General features: G+C 41.7%; 4 protein-coding genes across 4 annotated transcripts; 3 read left to right on the forward strand and 1 right to left on the reverse strand.

Moving 5' to 3' along the window:
- The first annotated feature begins 370 nt into the window (after nucleotides 1-370).
- On the forward strand, nucleotides 371-7080 carry LOC131138253 (Krueppel-like factor 9). Its single transcript, XM_058087045.2, has 2 exons — nucleotides 371-1209; nucleotides 3211-7080. Exons 1-2 carry the CDS (start codon nucleotides 696-698, stop codon nucleotides 3450-3452), a joined length of 756 nt encoding a protein of 251 aa, XP_057943028.2. The 5' UTR covers nucleotides 371-695; the 3' UTR covers nucleotides 3453-7080.
- Nucleotides 7081-9875: 2795 nt separating this feature from the next.
- tsen15 (TSEN15 tRNA splicing endonuclease subunit) lies at nucleotides 9876-11429 on the forward strand. The gene is made up of 4 exons (XM_058065009.2): nucleotides 9876-10168; nucleotides 10254-10335; nucleotides 10518-10653; nucleotides 10781-11429. Exons 1-4 carry the CDS (start codon nucleotides 10121-10123, stop codon nucleotides 10950-10952), a joined length of 438 nt encoding a protein of 145 aa, XP_057920992.2. The 5' UTR covers nucleotides 9876-10120; the 3' UTR covers nucleotides 10953-11429.
- Nucleotides 11430-12197: 768 nt separating this feature from the next.
- LOC131120030 (uncharacterized protein C1orf21 homolog) lies at nucleotides 12198-20550 on the reverse strand. The gene is made up of 6 exons (XM_058065039.2): nucleotides 20211-20550; nucleotides 19380-19533; nucleotides 17172-17251; nucleotides 14981-15051; nucleotides 14811-14874; nucleotides 12198-13165 (listed from the first exon to the last, which is right to left on the reverse strand). Exons 2-6 carry the CDS (start codon nucleotides 19468-19470, stop codon nucleotides 13127-13129), a joined length of 345 nt encoding a protein of 114 aa, XP_057921022.2. The 5' UTR covers nucleotides 19471-19533; nucleotides 20211-20550; the 3' UTR covers nucleotides 12198-13126.
- A 21-nt stretch (nucleotides 20551-20571) lies between these two features.
- On the forward strand, nucleotides 20572-23150 carry sec22ba (SEC22 homolog B, vesicle trafficking protein a). The gene is made up of 5 exons (XM_058064979.2): nucleotides 20572-20787; nucleotides 21384-21493; nucleotides 21591-21751; nucleotides 21866-22012; nucleotides 22429-23150. The coding sequence occupies exons 1-5, from the start codon at nucleotides 20713-20715 to the stop codon at nucleotides 22581-22583; spliced, it is 648 nt and encodes a 215-aa protein (XP_057920962.2). The 5' UTR covers nucleotides 20572-20712; the 3' UTR covers nucleotides 22584-23150.
- The last annotated feature ends 560 nt before the right edge of the window (nucleotides 23151-23710 follow it).

The following is a 23710-nucleotide window of genomic DNA, read 5'->3' on the forward strand; positions in this document are numbered from 1 at the left end:
ACGCTTTGAAAAACATCGTATTTAAGAGCTTTATTTGAAGAGAACGCTACAACCACTTTAAGTGTCACCCCCCGGTAAAACTAGTAGTCTACGTTAGATGTTAATAGTATGCTCTTATGCATTAGATTGCGAAATCAACTCCACTCGGAATATTTAAATTCTTGGTTAACGAGGTGAGATAGGGACTTTGTTTACCGAACTTTGTTTGTAATAATTGTTGATTATATGAAATAATTTATGAACACGTTATCTATGCATAATTGTAAGAGTAGCTATGCAGACTAAATAGATGTGAATGTGTTTGTACGGAAATTTTAACAGACATTGTGGCCTTGTAACTGGTTAAACCGACAGACCTCAAACGCATCCGCGATCAGGATCAGGGGGCGTAGGTTTGACCGGCTTGTGTGGAGGCTCAGACACAATGAACCGTCGGTGGGCTGGGGACACGCGTTTTGGGTCGGCGGTATTGGCACAATTTTAAGCACATTTTTAGTACCTTTGTGCCTTTCTTTATATCAATCGATGACTGCGGGACCCCTGACGCACTGTATGGCGGTTACAGTGTTCACTTGGGAAGTGCTGCTTCGTCGAGTTTGATGAAAACGAGGTCGGGACCAGACTACAGTTAGCCCCTCCTGCTTTATTTATTTTTTTTGCTAGTTAAGGCCGACTTAAACGAGGAAACAACAACAATGTCGGTCACAGCGTCCTCTGATTATTTCGCCGCCGAGTGTTTGGTTTCAATATCGAGTGGCCCAGTTTTGCACAGACCCACCCCTGTGGCTCTCGTCGCCAGCCAGCCGGCCACAGCGGGCCTGCTCCCGGGGGAGCACGACGGGTCGAGTGAGGACCGAGAAGTGCGGGAGACCCTTAGGCTGGAAGGAGCCAACATGATGACGGTGGCCGGTATTCTCACCGACCTACACGGCAAGTTCCGGCCCATGTCGGCCTACTCTGAGAGCAGCAACTCGTCGTGTGGTGGGGAAAGCGGTTACACCACGTTGTCCGACCCCACCACCCCTACAATGACCCCCTCCGCTACTCCGGTGCCCGGGCAGCAGCAGCCGAGGGGGGGAGCAGCAGCAGTAGGAGGCGGCGTGGGGGCCCCTCGATCCCCTGTTAAGAGACACCAGTGCACTTTTGACGGATGCGACAGAGTTTACGGGAAATCATCCCACTTGAAGGCACACATCCGAACCCACACAGGTACGTGGACAACAACATTCAAGTCACATGCTGCGTACAGTTGACGCCTTGAGCTCCATTTTTTTCTTCTTAACGCCCATGAAGGCAACACCATCACACCTCACTATTAGCAATGTGCTTTGTGTGGACTTAGCGTGAGTTAGCAACGTGGTGGCAGTTTTTTTGTTTAACAATGTACCCCTCAACCTGTTGTCCAACAAAAAGCCAAAGTACCCCCCTTAGACACGCCGACAAAGAAGTAATCTAACAAAAGAACTGGGTTGGACGTTAAAACCGGTGACGAACGTCTTCCTCTTGGCTCGATTTGCATATGAAATGAACGTAAGACGAAACCCCGGCAAGAGAGTTCATTGTCAGACACAGACTCTCCTGTTGATGGCAGCAGACAGCACTCAAATGTTTCGTCATGTTTAGATTTCACACACAGTGTTATCGATTCGTGAAAATCCGAAATAAATCGCTGGACTTTTTATGACACGCGACGTTTAAAGACACTCGGAAAATAAACAGTCTTCCATGTGGCGTAGTCATTCAAATGTAATCTGAACCCTCACCGTTGGGCAAAATGAGCATGCGTTTTTTTAGGGTAAAACGAGGGGGAAATGGTGCTTTCAGGGTCGTTGAGCAGGCGCAAAGGGATTACGGACAGGAAGCTGCTCACAGAAGCTGCGGTGGGAACGCCCACAAAGTGTTCTGCAACAACAACGTGGCCTGGCTTTGTGATCTTGAAAATGGCTGCGAGCATCCTACTCTGCTATCCTACGTGTAGCCTGAGGAGGATTAAGACTATAGCTGTAGTTTAGCAAAAGTAATCTGGTGGATTTTAAGCCTTCCAATGTTTGTCATATTTGAAACCAGTCATATAGATCTAATATAACCATAATAAATAACATTGCAAAACTCATAAGATTGGGAATTTGTTGTGCGTTTTTTTATACCTATCTTATACTTATACTTATTTTGCAGTTTTATAGGCCATTTCATGGTAAATAAAAGACATACAATATTAGTATCTTCCATACCTACCAATGAATCGCATAAATTTGAGTGTAATTAATACACCCATAAAAATATCTATTTTTAACACGTGGCTTCTGCAGAACTTTGAACCAACTGGCGGTAATACAAGGGGCCCCCGCCCGGCTGACTGTCGTAGAAGACGTTCGTCCTAGCCACGTCTACATAATCTACACTGCTTACCTCTTGTAATTGCAGTAACTATTTAGGATTATACTTTAGCTTGGGTTCACCTTGTTTTTTCACCTTAAGTTTTATGGTTTGATTGTTACAAGTTTCACTTTTTACCTTCAAACAGTAACTGTGGTGCTTTCAAGGACCTGCTGAAACATCAATGTCAGAAGGAAACGCATAACCAGTGAAGCATTGTACATCGTACCTCTATTATAACATATATAAATTCTCATTCATTCATTTTCTACCGCTTTTTCCTCACAAGGGTCGCGGAGGGTGCTGGAGCCTATCCCAGCTGTCTTTGGGCGAGAGGCGGGGTACACCCTGGACTGGTCGCCAGCCAATCACAGGGCACATATAGACAAACAACCATTCACACTCAGATTCATGCCTATGGACAATTTGGAGTCGCTAATTAACCTAGCATGTTTTTGGAATGTGGGAGGAAACCGGAGTACCCGGAGAAAACCCACGCATGCACGGGGAGAACATGCAAACTCCACACAGAGATGGACGAAAGTGGAATTGAACCCTGGTCTCCTAGCTGTGAGGTCTGCGCGCTAACCACTCGACAACTGTGCCGCCCCATATATAAATTATTTTTTATTATTATTGTTGACTCAGGGTTTGTTGTGTTTTCTGTGTGCAAACGCCATTTTTTTATAGAATAAGATCCACTTTTAACCCAAATCAGTGATTTAATGGCGTCAGGAATGTGTGGGGATCCACTGTATACATGCCGCTGTAATCTTTCTACATTGTGGAGCCAACACCAACAACACTAAATATCTCCTCTTTTCTTGTCTGCAGGTGAGCGGCCCTTCCCGTGCACCTGGCCCGACTGCGAGAAGAAGTTTGCCCGCTCCGACGAGCTGGCCCGCCACACGCGCACACACACGGGAGAGAAGCGCTTCCTGTGCCCGTTGTGCGATAAGCGCTTTATGCGCAGCGACCACCTGATCAAGCATGCCAGACGTCACCCCGATTTCCACCCCTCCATGTTGGGGCGCAACAAGGGCATGTGCCTTTCCAACCCGGCTGTCCAACATTAGGTTACTGGGGTCACAAGGGGGTTAACCAGCTACTACCTGACCCATTGGTGAAAGTTATGCATTGTTATGTAGTACTTAAAAGGTACCCACACACATAAAACTACAGCGCAGCATGGGAGGGGCAAATAGCATTAGCTCTCCAGCCACAGGGGTGTCATGTGACCGGGCTGGGTGTCATTGGTTGGTCCTGAATTGGGATCAGCCCCAAATCTATAACCGCAAATTCAATGTGCTTTTCGATTCCACTTATCGAATTCTGAAGTAAGTTGGATTGCACTTTTCTTTTTCCAAAAACGCCATTTTTCAAATGATTCAGACCAGAAGTGCAGTGTTAAATTCCAGCATGGCAAAGCGAGTTTTCTTAGGGCGCGGGAATGTTCCAACGAGACAACACCATTGGTTTGTTGCATTTTGTCATATATGATTTTCTATGTCCACTTTGGGACATAATTGGTCTGCTGGAAAGATCATTCACGGAAATCACCAGCAAATAATGTGTTGCTCTATCGAGTGTATACTTACCGTTATCTTTTAGTCGAAATAAACCACACCGCTCATCATTTTGTGTTAAGATTTACTCATAATAAATGATTTTTTGAATTTTCAAACAATATTTTGGGTTTCTTTCCTCACTCAGGAGCCGATGAGGATTGGAATCGAAAAAGCAGATATGAATTGATCATGTAAACCCAACCCTAAAGAAATAAGAACCACCTTTTTTTCTCAGACTTTCACAAACTGCAGGGAATTTTTTGTTTGTTTTCATTAGAAATCACCCCCAAACAACCCAAATCTCTGATTTCATGTGGTTCATTTGTAAATTGTTGCCGTGCTCTTCAGTAGCACGATATTGTAATGTTAGCTAGCACGGCAGCCCTTAGATTCTTCATTCTATTTTTTTTTTTTTTAGCTTTGCCAATTCCATGTTTTGCAAATTTTAGTGGTGTTACATTCCTTTTTTTTTTTTAAATTGCATTTAACGCATCACCTTAGAGGTTATTACCCTTTATATGAAATTTAACCTTAGAACAAAACTTACTTTGGCCATAAAGTGGCTCAAGCTTCACTGTAGAAGAGCTGTTTGCACGCCATCCTCAAGCCTACATCATTTATCAGCCAGGAAAAGGCTGACACATAATACACTAGTATTATGTCTAATAACGATGCAAATGTATATAAGCTTTAAGCTTTTCATGTAGAAGTATAATGCAACTAGCAGCAGAAGTAATACATGTGATGTAGTCCTTATATTTGGGGGGGGGTCGGTATAGGCTTGATAGGACGGCTTTGCCTGCGTGTGTTGGTGTGTACGCGTGTGCGTGGTTTTGTTTAGTATTACTTTTTTAACCTTTTTTTTTTTGCTCGGGAAAAGTTTCTGGAGCGGAGCTTTTTTTTTGCGATGTGCTACCTTCAAAGACCCATACGTGGTGTGGAGCACATTTCAGGTTATGTCTCCTTACAAGTGAGACTCTTGACGTGGCGTTCACGTGATACTGCTGAGCTAAGAATTATTTACAATCGCAACAATATGCCACCTTTCCTATTTTCATGAACATTGCGGGTACCCTCTGGAACAAAATCTGAACAAGGTAGCACTTGACATTTTACTCCAGACCAATAGGGGGCAGCAGTTTATAATATATTCATTTGGTTTGGTCACATACAGTCGCTTCTCGCCACTTAGTGGTGCGAACATCGCCCCTTCACTTTATCTGCTTTTATTTTTAATTTTTTTTTTATCTTTAATTTTATTGTTAGTGCAACCTAACATGAACTTGCGCTGCATGCTTCCAGTATTCCATGCTTCCGATGTAATGTAAACAAAGATAGCGACATTATTTTTTACAGATGTACGTGTATGTACGCCAGATGCTTGCCCGAATGGCCGCCTTGTAGATGGATGATACACTTACAGAAATCAGTTTTTGTTGGAGAAACTTCAACAACAAGGAACTTCCCCAATGCTAACGTGCGAGCTAATGAGCGCTATTGCTTATTATGCCTACTATATTTGGTAACATGAGTGTAAATGTGACTATAGGGGTGTTATTTTATGTCTACATGACTCTAATAATGGGTTTTCTAGGCTCTAACTGACTGTTCTGTTTATTAACCTAAATTCACTTATCACAGTAGGAATGAACTGCGATAAACGAGGGGCGACTGTATGAGGTGAGGTTGTGGTTGAAATACATTCCTTAATTGTAGTTAAGAACACAGTATGCTATCGTATGCTAAAATGCTATGTGAGGAAAATAAAAAGAGTCCCCGGTAGACCACAGTGGCTCACTGTTGCCTCTAGAGGTCAAAGTGCATGACAGCTTTCACAGCACTGGCTGATACAAGGTGGTTTTTACCGTACTGCTGGTGTTCCTGTGTCGTACATTGAAATCCAAATGTTCGCTTTTGTCAAGAGCAAAGATAAGCAGGTTTATTTAGATTTATTTTTGCTGGATTTGAGCGATCCGGTACCAAAATGTTGCGTGTCACATTGGTGTATTTCCAGTACTAATTGCTCACATGCATGTTGAAATGAAGCAAAGCTCAGTTTTCCACACACACTGTTTGTCCGGCATGGACCTATTCCCTCACATCTTCAGGAGACTCTGAAAGCCTTAAAACTATGTTCAACTACTTTGCACCGTGTTTACAGTTTATACGTCCTCTCTCTCGGGGCGCTTTACACACACACACACACACACACTCATTATGCAATATGGCACTTTTGTCGTAGAGGTGGATTTGGCTAAATAGCATCAGGGCTTGCACTGTTACTATATGCGTCTTCAAGTGAGCACTGTGGAACTTTGCAAAAAATGTTATTGGTTTGTCAAACTGCCTTTTTGTCCAAGTGCTTTAGCGAGGGTGATGACAGGACTGCATAGCTGTCAGTTGTATTTCTTGTTGTGGAAATGTGTTTTATTTTTCTCCGATCGACCCTGGTTTGTTTAGTTTTTACACAGCAGTCTTCCTTGTTTTATGGTTTTTTTTTTTTTTTTTTAATTTTTACCACCAGTGCATCTTCACAAGACACCTCCGGTTCACTGTCAACTCCTCTCATTGGAGTGAATTTGTACAGCTTTTTTTTTTCCTCCTGATCTGTTGATGTTTTTTGGTTGCTGCTGGCAGTAACTTGGCAGTAACACACGGACACACGCTCCCTTTTCCTTTCTGGTTGGATGTATTTGTGACCCATTTCCTCTCACAAACACAAGTGTCCTCTCACACAGATTCCAGGTTGTAAAGCTATGATATTGCAATAACAACATACCTCACCTTTTTTCTGTCTTTCTGCAAAATCCATCCAACATCTTGTCATCTTGTCATTGACACCACAAAACCCAGCTTGCTGTAGATGCTCTGTCGTGCTCCTTACAGTTAACGTTTAGCTCTCTCTCTCTCTTTCTCTCACGGTCCTCTGTCAAAGAACAGCAAAGCCTCCAAAACAGTTAATGAGTTGTAAGGCATTAACATTTGTAGTTTGTCACTTCACTGCAGATACTCGATAAAAGAGCTCAGTCCAAACCTCATTTCTTCATATCACACTGAATGTGCTTTTTTGTCGGATGCGTTATCCACTGCCTCACAGAGGATCAGAGTCATGAAAAATTGAAATTCTTTTTTTTTTTTCTCACCACACTAATTCAGATATGCACATTGTACAGATAAGGGTGTTTTTTTTTTTTTTAAATTGATGCCTCATTTGTACGTTCATGTAATTGTTGAAAAAAATTCTCTTATGAAAGCTTTAGTTTAGGGACAATAAGAGGAACTGTGGATTTGAAATAATTGCTGCAACAAGCTGTTTTGATATTTATATTCTCAGGTTTGTTACATTTTTGAGCATTTTGGGCTTTCAATATTTCCTGTGCAACACAAGCATGTTTTTCATTTCTTTTATGATGATTAATTTATTACAAAACGTATCATTTCTGTGGTTTCATTATTCCTTTCATAACTTCTTTTGTGATATGGAACAATGCTAATATTTAAAAAAAGGGTTCCATTCTTAGCTTGACATTAAAATGTTTTTTGTTTTGTTTTTTTTTAAATAAAAATCCCCAAGTGTATTGGTGTTTGACTCATGATTTTAATCACGGTTAATTGGTTCCAGACCCAACCATCATAAGCGAATTTTCACAATATTTATAAATGTAATATTTTCACCACTGTAGCAAAATAACACTCTTTATGATCTTCTAAATCATGTTTTTAACATTGTTAGAGCATGAAATAACATATTTATAATTCTAATACCTGATATCCTAGATAAAAGAAAATAAGACATAGGCTCACATGTTAGCATTGGGATTAGCATGGTCGGGCATGTGCCCTGTTTTTTTTTTTTTTTTTGTGCTGAGTCCTCATCTATTCTCTGTCCCAGATAGTGGAGGTCTTCGTGTTGCTGATGTAGCCCCCCCCCCCCCCCCATGTCACAGCGCTCCACCCTTGGAGTGGACACATAGTCGGTGAAGAAGACTTTTCCCATAGGCGATGCCTTTAGGGTTGTACAGTTTTTTGGTCCAGCAGGCTAACACACGTCTGGCCGTTCTTGTTGCAGACAAACACCCAGTCGTCCACATCATCCACAAAGTAGAAGTTTCTGGTGAACCTATCAATAGCCAGCCCCTCACTCTAGATGTTGGTTGAAGTAATAGGTAAGAAGTCATCAACTGGCAGCATTTTGCCCAGAGATTGAGCCTTCAGGAGCTTTTTTGCTCCCCTGAAGGGGCAGCATGTAGCCCAAAGTCCAGTAGGAGTAACCCGGGTGCACATAGGCTACCGACCATTCACTCTGGCTCCTTTGCTTGCAGTCGCTTTTGGCCAACTTCATTCATTCATTTTCTACCGCTTTTTCCTCACGAGGGTGCTGGAGCGTGAGGCGGGGTACACCCTGGACTGGTCGCCAGGCAATCACAGGGCACATATAGACAAACAACCATTCACACTCACATTCATACCTATGGACAATTTGGAGTCGCCAATTAACCTAGCATGTTTTTGGAATGTGGGAGGAAAACCGGAGTACCCGGAGAAAATCCACACATGCACGGGGAAAACATGCAAACTCCACACAGAGATGGTTGAGGGTGGAATTGAACCCTGGTCTCCTAGCTGTGAGGTCTGCGCACTAACCACTCGTCCGCCGTGCCGCCTGTTTCGTAATCATTCATTCATTCGCATGGGGTGCTAGAGCCTATCCCAACTGTCTTTGGGCGAGAGGCGGGGTACACCCTAGACTGGTCGCCAGCCAATCACAGGGCACATATAGACAAACAACCATTCACACTCACATTCATACCTATGGACAATTTGGAGTGGCCAATTAACCTAGTATGTTTTTTGGGGAATGTGGGAGGAAACTGGAGTACCCGGAGAAAACCCACGCATGCACGGGGAAAACATGCAAACTCCACACAAAGACGGCCGAGGGTGGGATTGAACCCTGGTCTCCTAGCTGTGATAAAGGTTCTACCTTTTTCCAGATTTTTTAGTGGCTTAGGAAGCAGCCAATCTCCCCTCTTGTTAACACGCGGTCTGAATACTTGACTTGACCTGGTCTTTGTAGCCAGGCAACATGTCAATCAATGCCCTTGGCCTGCAGCTGGGACGAGTTCAAGGCTCTGCAAGCAAATATATTCCCGCCTAATCACAGTCCGATGCCAGATATTTCAACTGACTGCAAATATTTTCTGACAGGGAGGGCCTTGTTCATCATTGCCTCTGTCGCTTCCTGCAGCGATAATGCTGTGACGTTCCGCGCGTAACCTTGCACTCGCTTGTGTTGGATAGGCAGGGCTCACCATCTTTGTTGTAGTTTATGCATGCTTGACTTTTCCCATTTTTACGCAGTGTTTACACTCTTCCTGATTTTTCTTATTTTATGTTTGTCATTTCAGATCATCTAACAAATTAAATCTTAAACAAGGACAACACAACTGAACACAAAATAGATTTTTTAAATTAAGTTTTTTATTATTAAGGGAGAAAAATCAGTACATTGTTGCTTACCTTTGTTTGAAAAATAACCCTCCTTGTTCAAACAAATATACAATATAAGTAATATGAGGGAATAACTGTATTATATTGATATGTCAAGTCTTATATTGTGGCATTTTTATATTGGTAAACAGCTCCCAGTTATATTAGGATTATTACTTATACTATTTGTCGGTTGCTGTCCGTAGAGGGCGTGGTCACGTGGTCACTGGCGGGTGTGTGTATGCGGAAGTATAAAAAACACATGCATGTCATCGAACAGGAGATATAATTGTGAACAAACTGAAGGCAAACTCAGAAAATTCATTCAAGAGTCTTGAAAAATGTTCAAGTAAAGTACAGTAAAAAGTATTTTTTTCGCTATTTAAATTTATAATTCCCCCCCATTCCGACTCTTTTCATGTATCAGTCGGAACACAAGTTGTATACAGAACGTGTTCCATGACGAGCACTTTTCAAATGTTACACATAGTCTGTTACTGAGCGGGTGCGTTCGAAATTGTAATAATAATTGTAACACACTATCTCTTATGTACTCGAATTAATATGTCGTAAAATATGGCGTATCCACAACAATAACAGGAACCAAGGCGCAGAAGTGGGTAAAATCCACACTAGTATGTCACCATTCGCGGCGTGTTCATGCTATATTGGAGCATTTTACAGCAATGGAATTGTCCAAAGAGTCTCCAAATTGGATTCTACAACATCCGGTGGTAAGTGTTTGTTTAAAAACATTGCCTAACTAATGTAAACGTTGGTACTGGAACAGATGTCACACATTTTTGCCTTTATATTTAGTATCACCTGATGAAGAACCTCAATGTGGAAGACAGTGCACAAGTGCATGCTGCTTTTCTTGTTTACATGGACCTCACTGAGGGTGAGTTTGTACTAAATACTAAACAAATGTGTATGTGTTTAAAAATACCAAAAATGGAGATAAACTTGAGGTCCAAGTTAATGGACAGTTAATGAGATGTATCATATAATACAGTATCAATTTAGTTTTTGTGTTTTGAAAGAATTATCACGATTGACCTCACTGGCTGCTGTTCTTTGCAGTGCGTAACTGGAAGGAAGTATCCTGTGTTAAAAATGACGCACTTCAGCTTGTTTTGTTAGAGGGAAAAGAGAAGGAAGGCTCCTCCATGCAGACAGTTCTTCCACTTCCCGTGCATCAGTCTGTAAGCCACAGAAGGTGAGAAAGCTCCTCGCCTTATTCTTATTTTCATAAATCAGTGCTTAGCATATCAGATTTACTTTCTGGAGATGTGATTTGACGATGTATTGATAGATCAATAAAGACGCTATATACTTCTGTGCAGTATCCGACACGTACTGGACAGAGGCTTTCCGATGCTTCTATGTGCTGTAGCTTCAGACTCCACGCTGGTCTACCAGAGGTTAACCGATGGCTTGGTGACGCCCGACCCGCCTGTAGGTCCCTTCCAGGATGTTGGACGTCGGCAGCACAGGAAGAGACGACAGCAGCACTGAGCATTTGGTGGGAAACTAGTGATCATTTTTGTTTGGACTGAATTACTGGAATAATTGGGCCCTAGGTGTACAAAATCAAGAATAACCGAAGACAAACAGTGGTTTATAGATCGTTTTAGCCCTGGGGTCATCTCTGGCAAGACTGCGGTGATGGGAACAAGCACCTGGTCCTGGGCGTTTCGGGTGCCTGATAAAGTTTGATGTGTTGAAGCTCCTCTGGTTTTTTTTTCCTCCAATACGGAACCTTTGGAAAGTGTCTTCCTCTGAAACAGGGATGAAGTTCCACACAATCGATGCCATGTTTGTTTACAAGTGAGCTCCAAGCAGGCAGTTTCGACAGGCCGTTTGCAGCTGGTCACAGAAGAGGAGCGCTTGCACAGTACGTAATAGTAATCTCGCTTAATTGAAACGTTTGTTTTGGGGGTGTCTAACCTGTCCTGTAGTATATTATTATAGTATATATCAACATAAATCGAGTTTTAGTGGAAGTTATGCCTGAATTAATGTCTCACACTGTGCACAGAACACACAGACATTTAAAACACAGTAATAAAAGGATTGGCGGCACGGCGGTCGAGTGGTTAGCGCGCCTCACAGCTAGGAGATGAGGGTTCAATTCCACCCTCTGCCATCTCTGTGTGGAGTTTGCATGTTCTCCCCGTGCATGCGTGGGTTTTCTCCGGGTACTCCGGTTTCCTCCCACATTCCAAAAACATGCTAGATTAATTGGCGACTCCAAATTGTCCATAGGTGTGAATGTGAGTGTGAATGGTTGTTTGTCTATATGTGCCCTGTGATTGGCTGGCCACCAGTCCAGGGTGTACCCCGCCTCTCGCCCGAAGACAGCTGGTATAGGCTCCAGCACCCCTGTGAGGAATAGCGGTAGAAAATGAATGAACATTTGGAGTGTTAAGTTGCTGTATGATGACTTTAGTGTTCTATATAAGAAGTCAGACCGTTATTGAGTAATGACCTCCTTCAAATATACATCAGAATTTATAGTTCTTAAAATATTGTCCCAGAATAATTTGGAAAAATAATGTCCTCTTCTCCTACCAGATCTTCAGCATTCATTCTCTTTTATCTTCAATGATGGTCACGACAGTCGAGTGGTTGAGACCAAAAGCGTTTTGGCTGTAAAATAACCACAAAACATAACATGTAACGTCTTAAACAGAGGACCACCTGCATGGAGTATATTATATGGTTTGCTAAACGACAGCACAGTAAAGACACACATTGGACTTTCCAAAAACACTTTTATTTTTCTAGAAAAACAAAGGATCAACATAGAAATAACACAGCGACATTGGTGAGTGAAATACAGACCAATATTTGACTTCACCCAAACAGGGTTCATCAGGACACGATATTAGAAGCGGGCGAGGGTGTCAGCAGCAAGCCGACCGTGTGTGTGTGTTTTTGTGTTATGATGAAAGAAAGGACTTTTGAGTATATAACGACAACACTTCAACCCTGAGCCTTGTTTAACAAATACTGTATATTATAAAGGAATGTGGACAAACAGACAAAACGGACACGTTTTTGGCCCAGAAATTGTAGAAACGAGATTTCGTACTGTTTCCTGGAATGCAGAAGGCAGATCAACAAAGTGGGCCTCATGAATGAAACATTTGGATGCGGGTTTGCTCCTGAATTGTACGCATAAGTAATTCAATTGTTCATTGTTCCTACCAATATATTTCAAAGTCTCAGTAGGATGCAATTAAATGTTAGTCTTCTTTATTAAAAGATGACTCAAGGCAAATTAATAGAATTAGCTCAGTTTCTTTCTGCTCTTTTTTTCCTTAGCGGTCACTCTGAAAGTGGAAAAATAAGCAAACATCCATGCATGAAACCCATTTTTTTCTGACTGACTTGCTTCTGAGATTTGGATGTAAACAGCAAGGTACTGCAAATACTGTCTTTCAGGAGTTGTCCAAGCAGGGGAAAAAAGTTCCTCTTGATCCCCCAAATCCCTGACATCCTATAATGGCTTTTCAAGAAAGTCAACCATCTTTTGATTTCGGTCATTACATTAGACAAGAAGGAGCTTCGTCTTGAGCAGGAGGCCAAGATGGTTGCTTGATAAAGTTGTGTCCTTCTGCCATTCAGGCAGGTTATAACGTCCCATCCTCTCAAGGTTGACGGCTGACGGATGCTTGACCATGATGCTATGTCATGTCTTCCTCCTCTGAGCAGTAGTCCCTGCCCTGCAAGAGGTACATATTCATTCATTTCTACTCCTTATCCTCATGAGGGTCGTGGGGGGTGCTGGAACCTATCCCAGCTGTCTTGGGGCAAGAGGCGGGGTCCACTCTGGACTGGTGGCTAGCCAATCACAGGGCACATATAGACAAACAACCATTCACACTCACATTCATACCTATGGACAATTTGGAGTCGCTAATTAACCTAGCATGTTTTTGGAATGTGGGAGGAAACCGGAGTACCCGGAGAAAACCCACGCACGCACGCACGCACGGGGAGAACATGCAAACTCCACACAGAGATGGCCTAGGTTGTTTGTCTATATGTGCCCTGTGATTGGCTGGCCACCAGTCCATGGTGTACAGTGCCTCTCGCCCCGAAGACAGCTGGGATAGACTCTAGCATGCCTGCAACCCTAGTGAGGGTAAGTGTTATAGCAAATTGATGGATTCAGTACGTAGTCTACTTTGTGCATCGGCTGCATGGTAGTAATCCAACAGAATTTGCATGAAATCTGGTTATTTCAACCAAAATCAGTTCCTTCTCATCGACTAACCTCATTTCTAAATCATTCTTGTTAACGCTCATAAATTTCCCACTTGATTACAAATATGAAAAATCCAGCTATTTGACGAGCCCAATGACAATATTGTAGTACAATAACTGATTGGACTGCAACTAATTTGCTTGTTTTTGGTTGATTGTCCATATTCCAAAGTGAGCTGGGATAGGCTCCAGCTTACTTGTGAGCTCAAAAAGAATGCAGTAGAAAATGAATAAACACGTATTAAAGGTCCATCCATCCGTTTTCCTCCGCTTATCCGGGTCGCGGGGGCAGCAGTCTCAGTAGGGAAGCCCAGATTTTCCCGGTCCCCGGCCACCTCCTCCAGCTCCACCGGGAGGACACCAAGACGTTCCCAGGCCAGCTGTGAGACATAGTCCCTCCAGCGTGTCCTAGGTCTGCCCCGGGACCTTTTCCCGGCTGGGCATGCCCGGAACGCCTCACCAGGGAGGCGTCCGGGATGTCCCAAGAACCAGATTTGGCCGCCGAAGACCAGGTCGCCCAGGCATCCGCCCTTGACCGCCACCCAACACACAATGCACCGGACCCTTATGCTTGGCTCCTGTTTATAAGACTTAATTACTTTAAGTGACCAAGAATGGACCAAAAAAAAATCAGGAAGAGGGGAAAATACTTTTTCACAACACTAAGATATGAGAAGTTGGTATTGAACAAAGGAGGCAGCCAAAGGAGTCCATTAAATATGGTTTTCGGCACAACACGTGCATGAATACCCCACAAAAGTCAAGCGCTATTCAATGACAAAATCAGGAAATCCAAGAGCATGATTAGTGTGATTAGCACTGAGCAATTCAAAAGAAGAAAAACAACAACCCCCCCCAAAAAAAGCACACAACAGTACGCTCATGAGAACATGTTTCCCGTAATGCCGCCATAATAAACCAAGCTGGTAGAGATGCGCTGACAGATGACAGATTGAGACGGCTTTATGGTGGATGTTGTCATCTGTTGTGTCCTCACTTGCTGCAGATTTGCAGCAATCACAGGATTAACCCCGGTGACGTCATTCAGTAATTACACAGACATAAAACCCAAAATGTGACGTGTGCTTTTTATAATAATACCTTTTCAATTTTCTCATCCAGCATCCTAAAGAATTCTTGCTGGCTCTCTGAGGAATGGATACTCCTGGAAGAAAGAACACGGTATGCACACACATGATAACTGTATACATTAAGAAGTCTAAATGGTAATATCAAAAGTACAAGCGCAGGAAGGAAACATTGACTCTTACAGCATCTTTCCATTTCCATTTGATCCCGTTTCATCCATGGGTTGATTTTTTCCAAGCAAAGCACTTGTCTCCTGCGGGACACACATGAGTAGAAATGAAATCAGGATTGGAAAATTCTTCAATCTGACCATCAAAATAGTTCAGTATTAATGTTGTATTACAGTCCTGATGAAGGGAAGAAATAGAAATAGAATGTACCAAAAAAAAAGACAGAGTGGCTGTGCCATTTGCCTCAAAAAATGTTCCTTCTGAGATGTTTTATTCATGGCTAGCTTACCATAGGGGGGGTGAAAGGACATCTGTCATGTCTGAACGAAAGGTCTTTTTTTTAACTTTGTTCAAATTTCTTTGCACATTTCCCTACTGTAGTGTTAAAAAATAAAATAAATACAATTCTAGCATTACAAAAGGGAGCAACAACAAGAAGAATGAAGGTTTGTCGATCCGTGCTCTTGGTGGTGAAGATGGTTAAATGGAGAACATCCACGTCCGGAACTAATTGTAAACCTTGCCAGCACTCGCCACATGTTTTCAATTAGATTTAGATCGAGGGGGTCGGGGGGGCGAACACAGGATGGTCCAAAACGTTATTTCTCTGGAAAAACATCTTTTGTCAAGCAGGCATTGTCCTGTTGAAAAAGCCAATCGGTACCACACAGACTGGCAGGGGGTCTTCAGTTATGAGGGATGCCCCCTGCAACATTTGACACCCCTGCACAACCTGAAGTTCCATTGAAGACAAAAAAAACACTCCAGATCATGATGGCACCCCCTCCACTGTTGGAAAAACATCTCAGGTGGGATCTCCTTGTCAGTAACGTTGGAAGCCATCAGGACCGTCAAGGCTAAACCTTCTTCCACCTTTCAACGTCCCATGTTTGCAGTTTTCTTGCAAATTCCAAAACAGATAAATTTTGGCATTGAAGGACATAAGGACTTTGAAGATGTTATTGATCTTGTTTGATATGCACCCAGCACCAGTAAGTTCATTTGGGCCGAGGATCATCCCGTATCTTGACGACCAGCCGATCGAATCGTCCATGTCGAGGCTGGTGACATTGTTTTGGGTCTACCACTTGACTTTATTGGTGTACAACCCTCAGAATCTTTGAAGAAGCAGCAGCAGCAATGACGTGCTGCAAGAGACGGCTCGGCAATCCGACGGCATTCAAAGAGAGAAAGCTCTTTTGCCTTTGCCATCAATAGATCATGACACTAGCCACGTTTACGTGAGGAGTTTTTCTCTTTCTGAATGACCTTTCCGAAAGCAATGGTATACATGGAAAGGAATATTCCAAACGCGTGTCTACATGCGCCGCTATAATCAACCAGAATAGTCAATGGGGCATGTGCAGTAAAGCGTAAACACCAACATCACGTGATACCGACTTCCTCCAGTTTTTCTTTCACTTGTTGGAATAACTCCGTATTGCCAGTTTTTCCTTCGTCCAGTCTTGAAATTTAGTTTGAATCAAAAACAAACTTTCCGCAGCAGTCCAGTGCCGATTGCTCAACTCCATTTTTTTAAATGTCTGGAGCTGCGTGTTACGTCATATGTCAGCATTCGCTGAAAGAACGCACCCGGGAACAGGAAAATATAAAGTTCAATCTTGCTAATATTTTATAATTAAACTCGGCACATGTTTTATATAGATATGTATTTTCTTTTTTAATAAAACTGGACTTGTGAATGGCGTATAGAAGGGTTTAGATTCTGTTCCACAGATGGCGCTAATGCACACGAAAGTTGCTTGCCAACCGCCAATAAACAACAGAAGAAGAAAAACACCACAGAGAAGAAGAACGCAGTCTGACAACTTTCCGATTGAGCAGGTACAAGATACCTCAATCGGATTGGGGAAAGGAATATTCCACCCCTGTGAATCTGATTATACGTTCATTCGGATTGGCACTTTTCTTTCGGAATGAGGTGTATACAAAGGTTACATTCTTTCCGTTTGAGTAAATAATCCAAATGGAATTGGAATATTTGGGTCCATGTATACGTGGATATTGAGGATTTTGACTTTAAAAGGCTGTGGTCTTCAACGTTTGAACAGCCTGTTTCACTTCAATGCTTCATATTGAAGCTCCGTTTAGAATCCTCCTTATGATCCAACAGTTTTGGTCAAAAGGTATTTTGCATTTAAGCAATTTGACACATTAGAGATGAAAATAACGAGTCACAAACCGTGCTTTCCTGGCCCTCTACTCCGCCCTCTTCTCCACTCATGTACTTGACTTTCTCCACTCCTTTCATCTTGTACTCATCTGTGACAGAGTGGGAGACAAAAGAGGCAGAAAGGAACATGAATCTCCTTTTTAAAAAAAAAAAACAAAAAACACAACAACATCACCGCCATCATTCTCCTCTCGCCATGTTTTCTCTCACACATGCCCCCCCACACCCCCCAAAGACTCGCTCCCACGCTTTCCGAGAGCGAGGAACTCAAATACAGCTACCATGCAAACATTCTAATGAGATCCAATATAAGAGCTGTATCAAAATTCAGCCTCTACTAAAATAGCAAGGTTAAGTTTTGATTGACATGTGTAGTAATACTTCCATACTGAGATGTGTATTAGCTGGCTTGCAGTTCCACACCACAGTAAACTACCATGATAAACATCAATCAAAACACAGCATTATTATCTTTTGGATCGCAATCACATGCAGTTGGTTGGTTGGTGTGGCTGATATATTAACTTATGTAACTTATGTATTAACTTAGGTAGGAGTAAAGCCTTGAAAATGTCTCCTATAAACTTTTTAATGAGGGGCAATTCTTTTAACTATGGGAAAAGTGCAATTAAATGATGCATTAATTGTTGTATTTTAAACAATTTTATCAATTTGAAAAGGGAAAAAAACTGACTTCAAGGATGTAGCTCAACTTTGCATTATGAACGTCTCATTCATTCCCAACCAATGTTAATTATCGCTAATTATCAGGGTTAAATGAGTCTAACTCCAACCGTGATAAGTGAAATTCCATTAAGTATGAATCTGTGTTTATAAATGAAATATTTTTATAGTTGGAACATAGAAAACCTGTTTAGAATGTACTGTAAATACGTTTTTTAACATGATTGGGACACCTCTAGACATGAAATAATACACCATAGTCACCTTTGCACTGGTATTACTCATAGCATAAATTTAGAAAAAATGTGTGGAGGACAGGAAGTGATGTCAGGGGTTCAGAGTTTAGTGGATTACGGCCACAACAGTAGTCAGTGTGATTATTATGATGATTGGGATAATATTGTGCCAGTTGTGAGATACTTCAATCCTGCAATAAGAGCCTGTTCAACGCTGGTACGTTTTTCCGAACATAAAACTAACATTACTGACATCTAGTGACCAGTGTAGAATTACGCGGGCCGCACTTTGGACAATCTTAATTTAGACCAGGGGTCTCAAACTCAATTTACTTGTGGGCCACTGGAGCTCGGGTCTGGGTGAGACTGGGCCGCATCAGGTTTTCCAAAAAAAAAAAACAACAAAAAAAACGCAAATATTAAAAACAAAAAAAATAAAAAAAACTTCACTTTGGTTCCGATTTTCTACAAGAAAAGCTCCGATAAAACATTCCACTGTTCTCAAATATCTTACTTTTTATATTTCTACACAAAATAAGATGAAAAATAAATAAACAAATCAAGAATAAAGAAAATCAATCAATCAGTAATAAATAAATAAATATAATAATAAAACGGCAAATAATAAAAACTTAAGAAACCACATATAGTTGGTGGGTAGACAAATTATTTTTTTTCAGATTAAAATGAACAAAGCATTATTAGAGCCCTGTAGACATGACAAAACACGACTATAGTCCAATTTATACTTATATATATTATATACTACTTATACTCTTTTTATTTACAACATATTGCGCAACTGCAGGGTCTTGAGACACATGCTAACTCGCAAACTAGAGAGCTAGCGACCCAAACGGTAGCCTTCAAGTTATTTCCTTTAAACTTAAATAGCCAAAAACTTACCACTTCCACACGGATAGGGAGGATAACTATTAACAGTTATTTAACCTTTAACATGAACATTAATCAAACGTAATCATTTTTTCTGGGTACATGATACCATACAGCATCCATATCAAACTTGCGCGGGCCGCACTAACATTAAACTTTCATATCAAGGCGGGGGCCTCAAACTAGTGTGTTTGAGACCCTGCTGGTTGCGGCCAAATAGTGCACTCCATCTTACCAGACACAAATCAACAATCAATTCCTCACAACTGGTAGGATCGTTAATCAATTATTCATCGCCCCATCCCAAAACCTAAAGTATCTGTATCTGAGTATGTCAAAAATAAGCATTATAGTCAATTACAACCTGTATAATGTATATGCTTGACCTGTGTGTACAACTGACCAGAGAAGAGGTCTCCATTGCTGTGGGCTTTGCTCTGGTCCTCCTCACTGTTGGGTACTGCAGACACCTGCTTGGCGGAGGCGCAGCCCATGTCCTCCTCCTCCTCCTCCTCCTCAGCCTCTCTCCACCTCACCCCCGAGCATCACAGTCAAGTCTGGAAAGAAGGGAGACCATATAGGCCAAGGGAGACCATTTGAACCCAACCGCAGACAAGAAGCACTCAAAGATCCTCATTTAGAAAAATGGAACCTTTCTGGCACAATCCCCCAGAAACCACTCGTTTCTCATAATCAATTAGTCATGAAGCAGCCCCGCCCTCGTCTCCGTGCGAGAATGACGTGACCGGTCCATACACACACACACTGATCCTGCCAAATAGTGTTCACGGTGGTGCCAGCTGCACCGCAACAATGGACCTTTTTTTGCAGGCCTTTTCAGCGCAGCCAAGATGCCGGTCAATGATTTAGTGAAAGGAGGGTTTCTGTTGCACTGTCAAGGATTCCACCGGCACAGCGTAGACGTGATCTATAAAAGTGAGCTGCATCAAGTTGTGCAGAATGATCGATCCCCCTTGATGAGGTTGATGCTAATGCAGCTGGGAGTCCAGCTGCAGTCATTTTGATCATCACACACACAACAAACGCGTTCATTTCTGCCTTGCTGCCTTCCACAATCATTACATTTGTTTTTCATTTTTAAAACTATCCTAGAGTGGGGGAATCTGCAACATTTTAACGTAATGATAAAAGAAGCGAAGAAATATGCAAGCGACAGACGCGAAAATCACACATCAATGAAAGAAGCGATGGTGCGATTTGGGGGCAACATTACCTGTCATGTTTATCCATGTTTGAAGGCTCAGTCCTCCAGTATCAGGTCAGATAGGGGTTTTGTACCGGTTTTGGACCCACACAGACCGCATCTGCTGCTCCTCTTGATTGGACACAGCATCAGAAGTCGAGATGCAGTCAGTCCGTCTGCCAGCTGTCTGGTAAGGACGGCTGGATGCACGATAATCCCCCCCACCCACCCCCGACCTCGCAATAAAAACAAATCAAACCTAAATATAAAATTAATAAAGCGATTCCATCTGGTTCACGACATATTATGAAACAAACCATCCGCTCCGTTTTCCATTCGACAGCTTGTATTTACAGGACGGGAAAATTGCCCAATGAGTTTCAGTTGCAACACGGAACAATTTCACCAGCGCACAGCTCACTTCCGTCCACCTCATTCCTTCCGCATGAGCAAACTTGACAGTGGAAAAAAAAACAAGTGTGTGAAGTTGTACTTCTCTGACTAAAAGTTGAATTTTTTAAACTCCAGGAAGATGATTTTACTCACAATGATAGCTCGTGTGGCGGACGGACTGCCTCTCGCCGCCTCTATGCAAGAAAACGACCAGGTATGAATGAAAACACTCGCTTGTTTCGCCAAACTTCTTGGAGTTAATTCAATATTTGACGGATGCTAGCTTGTTCGCTGTAACCCAACTACGATAAGAGGCTACTTTCATTTTGTGTGCTATATTACATGATTCGGCATATACATTGCGGAGGAACGAAGTGTGTTATTACATTAAAAACTGTTTGTGTCACTTTTAAATAATTATGGTAGTACAAATTATTAAACGAACGACACCTGACTTTAAAAGTCCTAGCATATAAATATTATATGCTAGCATATAAACGTTATATGCTAGGACTACGTTAAAAAGCCATAGCATTTCAGTATGTGGAATCAAACTATGGAATGGATTGAGTAAGGAAATCAAACAATGCACAACGATGAGCCAATTTAAGAAACAATACAATCAGTTGATGTTTGCTGATGTTTGCTTGATGTCAGCTATACATGCTCATAATGTGTTACACCCCATGATCAACTGCTGAAAAGCACACAAACTGCCAGTCAAATCAAAATATTGCCATCATGCAGAATTATTAATCGAAATCACCCCTATCACTGTAATGTCTAAAATGTAAATAATATTGTCGGCAGTCTGGAAGAGACCTCCAGCAGTACCAGAGACAAGCCAAGCAGCTGTGCCGTAAACTGAATGCTCAGAGTCCAGACCGCTGTACCGTGGAAGCACAGGACATGAGTTTTCAGTAAGTCAACACAGGAAGCCAAATAAGTCCAGTATTGCTATGTTTGTTTTAAGTTGATGTATGTCTGTACAATGTCAATAATACTTCTTATTCTCAGTTATTTAATAGCAGAAGGTGTTTGCTACCTGGCCATCTGTGAGCCCACTTTTCCAAAGAAAATTGTCTTTGCATACCTCGAAGACCTCCACAGGGAGTTTTCTGACCGGTATGGAAGGAAAGTTCCAATGGTGACGAGGTCGTACTCCTTCATCGAGTTTGGTAAAACTTGCCACTTTCAACCAGAAATACAATTTGTTTGAGTGCGCGTGTGAGATAGGGCTGCAATCTTGACTGACATTAACATCTAATATTTTTTGTTCTTTTTAATTCCAGACACATACATCCAGAAAACAAAAAAGTCATACATTGACAGCAGGGCTAGGAGGAACTTGGGCAGTATCAACACAGAGCTACAGGATGTTCAAAAAATTATGGTGGCCAATATTGAGGAAGTTCTGCAACGAGGAGAAGCACTTTCGGGTAAATATGGTCGTTTTAAAATTACCAGTAGGTGGTGTGATGTCCTGGCTAACGCCAAACCCATGTAACATAGTATGATTCGCTTATAAAGAGCATACAAAAGAGTATACATACCAGTATAACAACATAAGTCTGACTCACACTATACTAACACTAAATTCAGCACACAGTCACCTAACACTCAAAAGGTGTATATGCAAACAAACAAATGTATTATGGAAACACTTCATGTTAAATTTGTATTGATACATGTTTCCGAGGTATGTTTGTGTTAAGTCGCTGTGTGATGAGTTTAATGTTTATAACATTAAACATAACATGAAATTGTGAGTCATGTACATTTTTCAACAACTAAAATTTTGATCCAGAATATATCTCAGACATTTATATGCATCTGATAACTGATTCTCTTCCAGCCTTAGACACAAAAGCCAGCAACCTGTCCACACTGTCAAAGAAGTACCGCAGTGACGCAAAGTATCTGAACACCCGCTCCACGTATGCCAAAGTCGCTGCAGTGGCAGTCTTCTTTGTCACGCTCGTCATCTACGTGCGCTTCTGGTGGCTCTGATGGGATGCATTTTATCAGAGCATTTCTCATGGAAGGTGGATCATACAGACCGAGTACCGCTGTACCGTAACAGGTCATGTGTGTGAAGGTAAATGATCCGACAAAGCCATCATGCTATGGACACTTGAGGACAGACTCGGCTGCAGGTTGGTGGGATGAAGCCATGCTTTGGAAGCAGACTACGTGGTGCGTTCAAGAAGCGAACTTGATCTTGATGCTTATGCTTACATGTTTTAAGGAGATCCATTTCAACACCAAGATGAAAGCATCTAAGTTGAATGTCTTAAAACTGTGATTTCCAAAAAAGCTTATTGTTCGAGGGTAACACAATTGTCTTATTGAGGATTAAATAATTATTAAAATGACCGTTTCATTTCAAACTATACAAAACTACATACTCATCACACACTCTGCAAATTTTGATACGGTATATTCGCATCCATTAGTCAATTGCAAGATAATCATTTGAGTAGTGACTAGTCACCCCTCATCACATGGTGCTTCAAATTTTGCGTCACTTTTGTTTGCTGTTTTATGGTTAACAACATTCTATTATTCAATATATATATATATATATATATTGCAGCAAAGTGTACATATTTCTGGCCTAAAAGTATTTAAGCATAAAATAACTACACAAATATAAGGCTTTCAGAAAATGCATTGACTTTGTGGTATGTAGTACTATACACTGATCACTAGGTGTCAGCTAGCTACTGGGACAACAAGGAACTTTTTCAATGCTAACATGAGTCTCTATCATGTCTTATTTTGTCTATAATGAGTGATACAAATGTAAAGGTGACTATAGGGGTGTTAATTCATGTCCAGAGGGCTCTTAAACATGTTCCAACTACGACTATATTCATTTTATAGATAAGGAATCCTGCAAAACTCAACACAGTTGGGTCTGGACTGAGGTGTGGACTTGAGTCACAGCTTTGATGACTTTGGACACGATAATATCAGAGATAGCAACTCGACTTGGACTTCAGTCAGATGACTTGAAAATACTTTTTTCCCCCCCAGTGTGTGTGCTGTAGGGCTGGGCAATTTTATCCCGATTTGATCCTGCAATATAAATCAATTTTGTTTCCAAAAAATTGTATCAATCAAAACCAAGCATC

The sequence above is a fragment of the Doryrhamphus excisus genome, linkage group LG11 (genome assembly GCF_037039965.1).
Source record: "Doryrhamphus excisus strain RoL-2023G ecotype Guam linkage group LG11, RoL_Dexc_Guam_v1.1, whole genome shotgun sequence".
Taxonomy (NCBI): domain Eukaryota; kingdom Metazoa; phylum Chordata; class Actinopteri; order Syngnathiformes; family Syngnathidae; genus Doryrhamphus; species Doryrhamphus excisus.